Source organism: Heterocephalus glaber, unplaced genomic scaffold (assembly GCF_053883595.1).
Source record: "Heterocephalus glaber isolate CG9 unplaced genomic scaffold, H.glaber_assembly_v1.0 deba00001662, whole genome shotgun sequence".
Classification (NCBI taxonomy): Eukaryota; Metazoa; Chordata; class Mammalia; order Rodentia; family Bathyergidae; genus Heterocephalus; species Heterocephalus glaber.
Window position 1 is genome coordinate 4,510,020 of NW_028258403.1, and position 13,775 is coordinate 4,523,794.

The window sequence follows — 13,775 nt, forward strand, 5'->3', positions numbered from 1 at the left end:
TTCGTCTTGTTTGGTTTTTTGAGACAGAGTCTTGCTATGTAGTCCAGGCTGGCCTTGAACTAACAGTATCCCCTGCTTCAGCCTTCTGAGGGTTGGGATTACAGGCGTGCACCACCACATCTAGCTTCATCATTTTCATTTTGGAAGTACTAAAGTATAGATCCTTCTTAAGCTAGAGTAGTATGCCCACTCCAGGAGAACAATATATGCTTGAATGTGTAGATATGGAGAAATAACAGGGAATAGGGAAGCTAGAGAACAGGATATATTTATTAATGTGTATTATTTTTCCATCAGGAAGGCAGAGTCCTGCAGGGAAGGAGCACCCCCAGAGACTCTAATATTGGTGAGAGGGGGGAAAAACGATCAACATAATCAGAAGTCAACATAATCTGTGCAGACAGTAGATTTCTGGTTTTCTGTGCATCATGCCATTTTACTTTGTTTTTTCCAGACAGTGATTCCAGACATGTATTAAAAGTTTTCAAATAATTTTTTTTGTTATTAAACTGACAAAGGGAAAATAAAAAGTTGAACAACAGAAAGCCAATAGAAATCTCTGGTCAGGAATTTGAGGATCAAAACAAAAAACAAAAACAAACAAACAGGAATTTGAGGATGACTTCCGAGTAAAATTGATTTGAATTTTTAAAATTGCCACCAGATGGCAGTATAAGTTAGGTCTAAAAGGAACGTGTGTGTGTGTGTGTGTGTGTGTGTGTGTGTGTGTGTGTGTGTGTGTGTGTGTGTGTGTGTGTGTGTTTCCTGGTACTGGGGATTGAACCCTGAGCCTTTGCACTGAGCTATTATCCCAGTCTTTCTTCTTTTGAGATAGTCTTACTAAGTTGCCCAGGCTGGGCTGGAACTTACAATCCTCCTGCCTCGGCCTCCCATAGTGCTAAGATTACATGCATGTCTTACACGTAAAAATATTACAATGAAGAACTATCTTCGTCCCAACCACTTACTTTCTTTATATCCTTTAGAAGTATAATTGTTATTTTCAAGGGCTTTAGCCAATCCCTAGAGAACACCTATCAGAGAGGTTTTTTGTTTTCTTGTTCGTTTGGTTGGTTTTTGTGTGATACTGGAGAACACCTGTCAGAATGTTTTGTTATTGTTATTGTTATTATTTTGTTTTGTTTTGTTTTTTGTGGTACTGGGGATTGAACCCACACTGGACTACACACTCAGCCCTTTTTAATTTTAAATTTTGAAACAGGGTCTTGCTAAATTGCCCGAGCTGAGCTCAAACTTGCATTCCTTTTGCCTCAGCCTTCCAGAGTGCTGGGATTGCAAGTGTGCACCATAGTGCCCTGCCAGAGAATATTTTCTTTTTAACAAGAGGAAAATTTGAAATTTCCAAATCTCTTTCATTTTAAAAATTTACAAGAGGGCCTTGGATTTAGCTCAGCGGTTCTGCCACCTGCCTCACAAGCTTAAGGTCCTAAATTGATCCCTGGTACCAAAAAAAAAAAAAAAAAAAATCACCAGAGTCTCCAATTCTTCTACATGCACCTTTGAAAAATGTAGACATTCTAGATTTCTATCATGTTTGTAGTAGTCTTTCTTTTTTCATTCCTGATTTTAGTAACTGATTTTAGTAACTGAGGTCTTGTAAGAAGCAGCCTATGAGTTTATCTTGAGTTTATCTTGATCATTCATGTCAAAGAACCAACTTTTGGTTTTCTCTGTTGTTCTCTATTTTGTAGTGCATTTATTTGTGCTTTAATCTTATTTCTTTCCTTCTGATTGTTTTGGATTTAGTTCTTTTTCTGGTTTCTTAAGGTGGAAGAGTAGATTTGAGATTTTTTTAATATAAGTGTTTATAATCATAAGTTTCTTGTATCTTAGTAGTCAATATTAATTTTATAAAATATTGGGTTTAAAAGTGGTATTTTTATACATACATGTAACATTTTGATAGTATCCACCCCATACTGCCTTTTTTTACATCCCCCCCTCCTTATTGCCTTCCTCTCATCTAATAATTTTTTTCCTTTTAAGCCAGGCATGGTGGCACATACCTGTAATCCCACCTGTAATCTCACCTGTAATCTCTGCAAGGGTGAGGTAGGAAGATCACAACTTTGAGCCCAGCCTGGACAATTTAGCGACTTAGTGAGACCCTGTCTCAAAAAAATAAAAAAGAATCAGGGATACAACTCGCTGCAAGGCCCTGGATTCAATTCCCAGTACTCAAAAAAAAGTCTTTATTTTTGAAATTTCTCATATTAGGAAAAATGTGATACTTGTCTTTCTGAGTCTGGTTTATTTAATTTAGTAAGATGATTTCCATTTCATTCATTTTCCTGAAAATGACATAATTTTGTCCTTGTTTGTGGCTAAATAATACTTTTTCATATATATATATTCTTTGTCTGTTCATCAGTTAATGAGCATCTAGGTTGGTTCTGTATCTTGGCTACTGTGGATTATACCGCAATAACCATAGGTATGTGGGTATCCCTATATTACACGGGGTTTAATTTCTTTGAGTATATACCAAGGAGTAGTATAGCTGGGTTATATGATAGTTCAATTTTTAGTGTTTTTAGGAATCTCTTCTGATTTCCATTGTGGTGCACTAATTTATTTATTGATTTATTTTGGTACCAGGGATCGAACTTGTGTCCTTGAGCTTGCGCAGCAGGCGGCGAAACCACTGAGCTAAATCCCCGGCCCTAGCATTTACTTTTTGAATTCTTGATGATAGCCTTTCTGATTGAGATGAGATGTAATTTCAGCATAGTTTTGATTTGAATTTCCCTAATGGTTAAAGATATTGAACATTTTTTCATATATTTATTGGCCATTTTGTGCTTCTTCTTTTGAAAAGTGATTGTTTTATTCACTTGCCCATTTATTGATTGAGCTATTTGGGGTGTATTTTTTGGATTCTTTGTATATTCTGGATATTAATCCTCTGTCAGAAAAGTATCTGGAGGGATGGGGATTTAGCTTAGTGGTGCTGGCGCCTGCCTCGCAAGCAGCTGGGGATTTAGCTTAGTGGTGTTGGTGCCTGCCTCGCAAGCAGAAGGTCTCAAGTTCGATCCCTGTTACCAAAAAAAAAAAAAGAAGAAGATTATCTGGAAAAGATTTTCTCCCATTCTGTAGGCTGTCTCTTCTGTCTATTGATTATGTCCTTTATATGCCAAAGCCTTTTAAATTGATGTAGTCCCATTTATTGATTTTTGTTATTATTTCCTGTGCTATTAGAGTCTTACTTAGGAAGTCTTTATGACTATCATTTGAACTGTTTCTGCCTTTTTTTTTTCTTTCAGTTTTAGATTCAGGTCTTTCTTCATGTGTATGTGTGTGTGTGTGTGTGTGTGTATGTGTGTGTGTGTGTACACACTGGGGATCAAACACATGGCCTTGTGCATTTTAGACACGCAACTGTTACCAAATTGCATACATCCTTAGCCCCGCCACTGTTCTAGTTTCATCCTGTATGTGTATTTGAATCTAAAGTAAGTCTCTGAGAAAGATATTAGGGAAATAACACCATTCATAATAGCATCAAGAAAAGTTAAAGACTTAGGAATTAACCTAGTGAAAGACCTTGTCAGTGAAAACTATAGTATCCTGAAAAAGGAGATCAAAGAGGACATCAGAAAATAGAAAGACATCCCTTTCCATGGAATAGGCCAAACCAGTAATGTCAAAATGGACATATTTCTAAAATTGATATTTGGATTTAATGCAATCCCAATTAAAATACCAGTAGTCAGGGGAATGGGAGAAAATTAAGATAGATCATGTAAAGGTACAAATTCCCAATGATGAATGTTATCGCATTGTATACCTAAAATGTACCAGTAAACTTAATGAAAAAAAAATACCAACAGTGTTCTTCACAGAACTAGAGAAAACAATTCTAAAATTCATATGGATGCAGAAGAGACCCAGAATAGCAAAAGCAATCCTGAGCAACAGAGCAAAGCAGGAGGCATCATAATCCCAGGTTTCAAGTTATACTACAAAGCTACAGTGATAAAAACAGCATGTGGTGCATCAATGGAACAGAATAGAAAATGCAGAAATAATGCTAGACACATTCAGCCATTTGATCTTTGACAAACTGGCCAAAAAACAAACATTGGAGGAAAATATGATCTTTTAGCAAATTCTGCCAGGAAAATTGGCTATATACATGCAGAATATCTAGACCTGTATCTCAACATGTACTAAACTAAAAGCAAAGTAGATCAAAGATCTAAATAAACAAATACCCCGGGGCCAGGGATTTAGCTCAGTGGTTTCACTGCCTGCTGCGCAACTGCAAGGACCTGAGTTCGATCCCTGGTACCAAAAAAAGAAAAAAAGAAATACCCTGTTGGTAAGGTAAACTCTTGATGTCATGGGCATAGGCAAGGACTTTCTGAACAGAACCCATATTGCACAAGAAATAACATTAAAAATCAAAAAATGGAGGCCTGGGGATTTAGCTCAGTGGTTTCGCTGCCTGCTGCGCAAGCGCAAGGACCTGAGTTCAATCCCTGGTACCAAAAAAAGAAAAAAAAGAAAAAAAGAAATACCCTGTTGGTAAGGTAAACTCTTGATGTCATGAGCATAGGCAAGGACTTTCTGAACAGAACCCATATTGCACAAGAAATAACATTAAAAATCAAAAAATGGAGGGCCGGGGATTTAGCTCAGTGGTTTCGCTGCCTGCTGCGCAAGCGCAAGGACCTGAGTTCAATCCCCGGTACCAAAAAAAAAAAAGAATCAAAAAATGGGATTACATCAAATTAAAAAGCTTCTGTACAGCAAAGGAAACAACCAACAGAGTGATGAGACAACCGATACAATGAGAACTAATATGTAGAATATATAAAGAACTCACAAAAATTTAACACCCCTCCGGCAAATAAAAAAACCCAGTCAAAAAATGGGCAACTAGGGCTGGGGATTTAGCTCACTGGTTTTGCCACCTGGTGCACAAGCACAAGGACCTGAGTTTGATCCTCAGTACCAAAAAAAATGGGCAACTGAGCTCAATTGAAAAAAATCTTTTAAAAAAAGGGCAACTGAAATAAATAGACACTTCTTGAAGAAGAAATACAAATGGCCAATAAATACATTAAAAATGTTCAACATCTCTGGACATTAGAGAAATGCAAATTAAAACAACACTGAAGGGTCAGGGATTTAGCTTAGTGACGCCACACCTGCCTTGTAAGTGCAAGGTCCTGAGTTCAATCCCAGGTACCCTGGGGGAAAACAAAACAAAACAGTGAGATTCCATCTTACTCCAGAAAGATGGCTGTCATCAAGAAGTCAAATAATAACTAATGCTGATGAAGCTACAGGGAATAAGGAACACTTCTGCATTATTGCTGGGAATATAAACTAATGCAACCACTATAGAAATCAGTATGGAGATTCCTCAAAAAAATAAAAATAAAAATTTGATTCAACTCAGCTATTCCCCTTCTAGATATCTTCCTGAAAAAGTTAATGTCATCATATTATGGCGATACATGCATTCCCATTTTTATAGTAGCACAATTCATAATAGCAAATCTTGGAATTGGCCTTTGTGTCCAACAGATGAATGGATAGAAAAAAATGTGGTATTTATTTGTTTGTTTGTTTTGTTTTTTGGTACCAGGGATTGAACTCTGGACCTTGCACTTGCAAGGCAGGTGCAGTGCCACTGAGCTAAATCCCTGGCTCAAAATATGGTATTTATATACAATGGAATACTATTCTGCTATAAAGAAGGATAAATTTGTAAGAAAATGGATGCACCTTGAGACCATAATGTTAAGGAAAATAAATCAGACATAGAAGCATAAATATTGCATGGTTTCTTTTATATGGGAAGCCCAAAGTATAAATAAAGAGCAAAACAAAAAATTAATAATAAAAAACAGGGAGATAGATCTTTTGCAAATGGGAAAGGGACCAAGAGATGGAGGGAGGAGGTAGAGAAGAGAGGCAAAGGGAATGTAAAAAGAAGTAAGGTGTGTTGTATACATGAACCAACTCCCCACAATTAATGTGATCATTATATATTTCAAATATGTGGTGATAAAAATTAAAAATAGTCTTACAGTGTATACTTGGACCTGTTTTTTAAAAAATCCATTTTCCTTTTAATTGGAGAGTTTAATCCAGGTACATTTAATGTAATTACTGATAAAGTAGAACTTCTGCCATTTAGCTATTTGTTTTCTATATGTCTGAAGTATTTTTTGTTGTTATTTTATTTTGTTTTTTAGCTGGGTCTTGCTATGTCCCAGGGTGGCCTCTAACTGTGTAGATCTGGTTGGCTTCAAATTCATGATCCTTATGTCTCAGCCTCCCACAGTACTGGGATTACAGCCTTGCATGACCATGGTTGGCTTGTCTATATCTTTTTAGTCCTCATTTCCTCTATTACTGTCCTCTTATGTTAGATTATTTTCTAGTGTATCACTTTAGTTCCCTTGTTCTTCTGTATGTTTTGGAATTTTTTAGAAATTACAGTTAACAAGCTGGGGATTTAGCTCAGTGGTTTGGCCGCCTGCTGCGCAAGCGCAAGGACCCGACTTCAATCCCTGGTACCAAAAAAAAAAAAAGAAATTACAGTTAACGATTTATAACAATCTACTTTAAATTTTCCCACACTTAATTTCTGTTTTGTTTTTTTTTTTGGTACCAAGAATTGAACTCGGGTCCTTGGGCTTACACAGCAGGCAGCCAAACCACTGAGCTAAATCCCCAGCCCCATCCCACACTTAATTTCAATAGGACACAGAAATTTTGCTCCTGTAGTTGTTTTCTCTCCCGTGCCATTGTGCAGTTAGTATACAAACTGTATATAAATTGTGTGCTTATTAATACAAGTTGGGGTTTTTTGTTATGTTTTGTGGGCTGGGGTTTGAACCAGGGCCTTTACACTGAGCTACATCCCCAATCCTTTTTATTTTTTAGTTTGAAACAGGATCTCACTAAGTTTCTAAGTTGCCCTGGATGGACTTGAACTTGAGATCCTCCTGCCTCTGCTTCCCAGAGTCCCCGCATTACAGGTGCATGCCACTGCACCCAGCTTAATTTTTAGAGAATAGTATTTCGGAATATAAGTTTTTGGTGATAATCTTTCAGCACTGAGTATGTTATTCCACTGTTTTAGCCTCTATGGTGCCTGATAGTGACTTCTTTCTTGCTGCTTTTAAGGTTTTTTTCTTTGAAAAGTAAACTGTTGGATGCCTTACTTTCCTTCCTAAAAAGGGTTTCCAGCACCATTTTACTTTTTCATTTCTCCTCACTGATTTATTCCAGTCTGGCTTCCAGCTGTAAGTCTCAGTGGACACTTTTCAGTCCTCTCCTATTGGAGCTCCAGCAATTTTCTACAATGTTGATCTTTTTTTTTTTTTTTTTGGTGCCGGGGATTGAACTCGGGACCTTGTGCTTGCAAGGCAGGCGCCAGAACCACTGAGCTAAATCCCCGGCCATGTTGATCATTTTTACCTTCTTAAAATGCTTATTTTTTGCCTCCCTTACTGTAAAATCTAGATTTTCCTTTGACCTCCCTAGATTCTTCCTCATAGTACCCTTTGCTGGTTCCTTCTCTCCTCAAGTGTAAAACAGTATTTCTCAAATGTTTAACACCTCAGGCTACTTAGTGAGAGTCTTCCAGGCTGAGGACATCAATTTTAAGGATTTTTTCATATAATGAGATGGCTTTGATATATGAGACTCTGACCCTGAATTCTTTTCTATCCTCTTTGGTTGACTGGATCTTTATCGTCCTTTAGAACTTAAGTCATTTCTACAGAAAGGCCCTCTGTTACTTTTTGACAGTACCCTGCTTCTTCCTTTTCCTTCTCATACTAGCTAATTATTAAATGATCTTAAAATGCCTTGAGACTGTTTTATCAATATATAGGGTCTTATGTTATATCAGTTTCACTTAATCTTTGCAGTAATACTATGTGCATTGGGGGGGTGGCTATCATAAACTCCATTTTACAGATGATAAAAAAAGAAAAAAAAAGATTCTTTGTGCTCATCTTCCAAAAGTTTGATTATGATAGCTGTAGTTTTAAGTTTATTCCTATTTGGAGATTGTAGAGATTCTTGATATGTATAGATCATTTTTTATCTAATTTGTGAAATTTGGGGTCATTATCTCCTGAAATATCCTTTCTGCCTTATGCTTTCCACTTCTGAAATGCACATTGTACATACATTGGTGTCCCATCAAGGTCTCTGAAAGCTTCAGTTTTTTGATGCTTTCTTTTGCTCAGAATAATCTCATTTGTCTTACAAATTTGCAGATTCTTTTTCTGCTTAATCATATCTGCCCCTCTAGTAAAGTTCTTATTATAGTTATAAAATTCTTATTAAACCCTTCTATGATACTGAGGATTGAACCCAGGGCCTTCACACAGAACTACAACCCTAGTGCTTTTTTTTAGTATATTGATGGCAAAGGCATTCTTTATATATCCTTTGCTTAGTATCATAATCTCCAAGATTCCATCTTTGTGTTTTTTTGTTTTTCGGTACTGAGGATCGAACTCATGACCTTGCATTTGCCAGGCAGGTATGGCTCCACTGAGCTACATCCCCAGCCCCAAACTATCACTCACTTTTTTTTTTCTGGTTCCAGGGATCAAACTCAGGACCTTGTGCTTACCAGGCAGGTGCGGTGCCACTGAGCTACATCCCGGCCCCAGTACTTTTTAAAAATTTTTTATTTTGAGACAAAGTCTTGCTAAGTCACTAAATTGTCTAGGCTAGGTTCAGACTTCCAGTCCTCCTGCCTCAGCCTTCCAGAGGGCTGGGATTACAGGTGTGTGCCACCACAACCAGCTGCTATTATGCTTTTCAACTTCAGAGTTTTTACATAAAATTTTTACATAAAATTCTCTATTTTTTGAGGCACCATTCTTGTCTTTTCATTTAGTGTTTTACATATGCTCTCCTTTATTTCTTTGACTATATCTAAAATAGCTCATTTTAAATCCTTTTCTAGAAAGCCCAATGCCTAGGCTTCCTCAGGAACAGTTTCTTTTTTTTCTTCTTTGTATAGGGGACAATTTCTTGCCTCTTTCTATGTCACATAATTTGCATACTTTTAGCCCTCAGCCAGCTAGGTGACAGCTGTGCCTTGGCCTTTACTTCCTGCTTGTACAGCCTGGAGTTCAGCCTGAAGTGTGAGCTTAGGACCTTCTCAGGTGCTTCCTGAGCATGTGCACATCTGTATGCCTGTGACCTTCTTGATTCCCAGGACTGTGTTGGAACTTTTCAAAGCCCCACGGACATCTCATTCCCTACCTTTACCTTTATGCTTTTTTAGTTAGCTTATTATTTGCCTCAGCTGATAATCATTTTAGGCAGCGGAAACAAGTACCTCTGATTGTTTGCAGCAAACATTTATAGGGAGAAGGTCTTTTTGGACTTAGTGAGCCCTGAACTCTGAGACGTGGTGAGCCTGAGTCCCAACTCAAGTCAAATAAAGACAGCCTTGCAAGTAAGGTCTTCTGGGGAACCACTGGACAGGTCAAATAATGAGTTCTCTTAGAATTAAGCTGCAGAGCTCCAACCCTGCTCCTTCCTCTAGTGACTGCCATACTTGTTTTCACCATGATTGTGGCCTATTGTTTTCACAGCTTTCATGGAGCCAGAGAAGGAGAAAGGGGAATAGGGCAAGTTAAAATAATGCTACAAAGCTTGTTTGTTTGTTTTAAACTGACATTCAACTATCTTTTGGAATACCCATTCTCTAGGTTGCTACAAGCTCTTTATTGATTTTCAGAGTTCAGAAAAAGCTGATCTCACCATTTTTGCCAGTTTTCTCATTGCTTGGGGGGTGGTAGTACTGGGGATTGAACACACAGCCTTTGCAGAAAGCTACATTTCCGACCCCTTTTTAGAAAAACATTTTTAAAGTTTTGATACAGTATCTGTGTTGCTAAATTGCCCAAGCTGGGCTGGAACTTGTGATCTTCCTCAGCTTTCCAGAGTGCTAGTATTATAGGTGTGCACCACCACAGCTGGTTTCTCATTGCTTTTATGGAAAAAATAAATTTTAATGCTTTTTTTCCCACCATTTTTGCTGATATCACTCTAGCCAGTTTAATAACCTTGGTCTTTAGTTGTACTTCTAAGTAATCTCCATCTTAGAGGGGAAACCAAGACAGATATATTACAACACATCAAGACATGAATGGATCCTGACCCAGACTCATGAAATGGAGGACAAAGCACTTTTGTAAGACACTGCTAGGTGATTTTTAAGCTTTTGCACTTAACATTAGCCCCTAATGCTAACGTATCTACTAAATCTTTGATCCCCATTTCTTTTGCCCTGGCCCCTAGTGTATTTTTTTTTTTTTTTTTTTCCTAGTGTCTTGACTCTCTTCTCCAGTTCCTGGATTATCATACAGGCTATTTTTTATGTTTTCTAGAAACTCCCTCACCAGCTTCAACTCACAACCTAACTTATAGGTGAGTAACATTATGCTTCCTTTCTGGGGATCTGTTCACCCGGACACTCTGCCAGCAGCCCTGGAGTTACTTCACTGGTCTATACCACTGAAATTTATAATCTGCTTTAGAAACAAAAGAGCAGGTTGAATAACACTGTGTTTAATATACACCTGAATTATTTAATTTTGTTTTCACAAGCAGGGGAGTTCCTCCTCTCTGGCCTAAATGTTTAGGCCCTTCCTTTACATAAGCATTTTGCTTTTATGTTTCCTTTTCTCTGCTGATGTTTTTATTTCCTCTCCTTAGAACTTCATCTGCTTCCTCTGGGCTGGGGATTTTTTGTGTCAGACCATTTCTAAATGGGGAGTCTGGCCACACAAGAGTCCTAACCCCCAACAGTTCTGGTAAGTTAACATTCCCAAAGGAGTGGAGTTTCAACCACTGACACAAACTAAAGTGAAGATTTCCAAGGTGACAAAAAATTGACATTTGCCCCTTAAAGAGCACTGTTCCCAGTTTGGTTCCTTAATTTTTTTTTTAAAGAGTTACTCTATTTCCTTTACAGTAGAGAGAAGCTCTGGATTTTGCCTGCATAACACTCATCCTGTCACCTGTTGAATTCTACTATTGAGCCAGGTTGACCTATAGGATTAGAATGAACTGGCTTTTTTAAAAAATCCCTATGTTGAACATGCTGGGAGCTCAATTCTGAGGATTATAAAATCAATATCCTTTTTTCTCCCTATCTTTTTAAATAAGAGTACCTCTGCTACCAGCCCTCTTGCTAAGGGACTGCCATCTTTCATAGCTCACCTAAATATATTCCCTGTCTTTCCAGTCATAATTAAACTCAAATCTCAAGCCTTCTCTGTTGGCATCCCATCCTCATAGGAAATAATGGACTTTATAACTTACCTCTTAAATTGCTTAGCTAATAGTCTTTTCCTTTTTGAGTAGCGTTCCTTTGATTTAGGAACTATCCAGAGACCCTGACCACAAGTAGCAGTGCTGAACAACTGCCCAAAACTGTCCCTTACCATTTCCTTCTGTCCTTCAGGCCAGAGGGAAAGCAGGACTCCTCGAGAGAATCTTCCTGGTTTCCAGCTACCAGTCCTGCAGGTAAGGCCTGGTTAGTGTAACTTACCTGTGCACAAAAACTCACATGGCTGGGCTGGCACACTAAAGGCCTCTGGTCTTGTTAAGGTGGTAGAATGTAACTAGTGCAGAGTGACATGGGTTTCAGATGTAGTAAATGTGTTTGCAGTTTTCTAGGATGGTTTTTTATTTTTGCTTTTTTGAGACAGGGTCTTGCTATGTAGTTCAGGGTGGCTTTGAACTGTGTACCCTAGGCTGGTCCTAAACTTGTGGCAATAATCCTGCCTCAGCTTCCCATGGTGAAGCTACATATGTGTACCACCATGCCTGGCTCCTAGTCTCATTTTCAAAGATTCTATACTACTGTCTGATTAGCTTCCTGGTTTGGGGTTTTTCCTTTTTTTTTGGTACTGGGGATCGAACTCTGGACCTTATGCTTGTGAGACAGGTGCAGTGCCTGCCTTGCAAGCTCAAGGTTCTGAGTTCAATTCCCAGTACCAAAAAAAAAGTTTTTTTGTAGTACTGAGGATTGAACCTAGGGCTTCATATATGGTAGCAAGTGCTCTAGTACTGAGTCCTTTTTTGAGACAGGGTCTCACTAAATTGCCCAGGCTGGCCCTGAACTTATTATCTTCCTGCCTCAGCTTCCTAAATATCTGATTATAGGTCTGTGGCCTGGAGGTTTTGTTTTGTTTTGTTTTGTTTTTTAAGACGGGGTCTCGCTATGTGGTTTAGGTTGGTCTTGAACTCACTATGTAGCCCAAGCTAGCCTCCCAAGTGCTGGGATTACAAGCATGTGCCACCACACCCTGCTTGGAGTTTTTAAAATTAAGTCAAATGGTAGTGAGATTTCAACCATGGGGTCTTGGCCAGTGACACAGTAGCACTGCTCAGTAGTTCCACAACAAAGTATTTTCAGTGGACTGTATCTTTTGGGTTTTTTTGGTACCAGGGATTGAACTCGGGACCTTGCACTTGTGAGACAGGTGGCGGAATCACTGAGCTAAATCCCCGGCCTGGACTGTATCTTTTGGGTGAAGGTTTTACTTGAACTATGAAAAGCCACATTTATTTCTCCAGAGATAGGTAGAATAATACTTTGTAAATTTATGAAAGTATGGGTCTTATCTGGGCAACAAAAGGAAAAGGACATGATAATGAGAGGCCTCTATTGTTAAGGCCTCTATTAAATGAAAAGTCTAGTCTTGCCTTTCAATTTTTATGGCATGGGTTCTGAGGATATTGGATCTTGATTTTTAAAAAGCTGTTAAAAATTCTATTAGACAAGGAAAATCAGATGTCTATTGGACATTTGATATTAAGGATTTTTTAACATTGGGCATTTTGGGTTTTTTTTGGGGGGGGGTGGTACCAGGGATTGAACTCGGGTCCTTGCGCAGCAGGCGGCGAAACCGCTGAGCTAAATCCCTGGCCCAACATTGGGCATTTTTTACGCATGATGATTCTGTTTATTCTTTGTAGATGCATACAAAATTTTATGGGTCGGAAATTATATCTGGATGTTACTTTAGTTTAAATATAGTAGATAGGATCAGTGGGAAAGTAGAAATAGAAAATCAGCCATGAAGTTGGGTGTGATGGTTATATGAGTTCATTATTGTTTTTTTTTTTTGAGACAGGGTCTCGCTGTGTAGTTTAGGCTGGCCTGGAACTCTCAGCGATCCTCCTGCCTCAGCCTCCCAAGTGCTAGGATTACAAGCACACACCACCATGCCTGGCTGTATTCATTATTCTATTCTGCCTTTTAAATTTTTTTCCATTTTAAAGGTTTTTCAAAAATAGTTATTGAAGAAAGTACCACCTCCCTAGAGGCTTAAGAATTCTGCTTCCCTGCTAATCATCTCTGGGCATGGTAATCACATGTTCTAGGTCTTCCAGAACAGTTGGATTTTCAAATAATTTTTATAAACCATTCTTTTTATCATCCTTAGCCACTGAAATATTTCAGAGTTTTGTAAGCAACAACAAAGCCTTGTCACACAAGAGACATCAAATCTAACTAATCATCATGCAGTAGGAAAAAAACCTCAAGATGGCCACGGATTTAGCTCAGTGGTTTCACTGCCTGCTGCGCAAGCACAAGGACCCGAGTTCCATCCCTGGTACCGAAAAAAAAATACCTCGGGAAACCAACAGTACTTGATTATGTTCTGATAAACTTCACATAATGGCTTGAGAGGGTCTTACTAGCCATTTTTGTTATAAACACTCAAATATGCCTTCCTGTTCTG

General features: G+C 38.3%; 1 protein-coding gene across 10 annotated transcripts in view; it reads left to right on the forward strand.

The window, feature by feature from the left end:
• Positions 1-13,775, forward strand: part of Rnf212b (ring finger protein 212B) — a 52,634-nt gene that overhangs the window by 31,839 nt on the left and 7,020 nt on the right. For 9 of the 10 annotated variants that reach the window (XR_015445795.1, XM_087197182.1, XM_087197174.1 and 6 more), the window contains 4 exons: positions 298-346; positions 10,407-10,446; positions 10,735-10,832; positions 11,486-11,547. Coding sequence is in view for 9 of the 10 variants with exons in the window: in XM_087197182.1 (XP_087053308.1) it covers positions 298-346; positions 10,407-10,446; positions 10,735-10,832; positions 11,486-11,547 (249 nt within the window). In the remaining variant the exon portion in view is untranslated. Of the gene's footprint in view, positions 1-297; positions 347-10,406; positions 10,447-10,734; positions 10,833-11,485; positions 11,548-12,475 lie in introns of all 10 variants that reach the window. The other variant, XM_087197176.1, reaches the window with a different exon arrangement.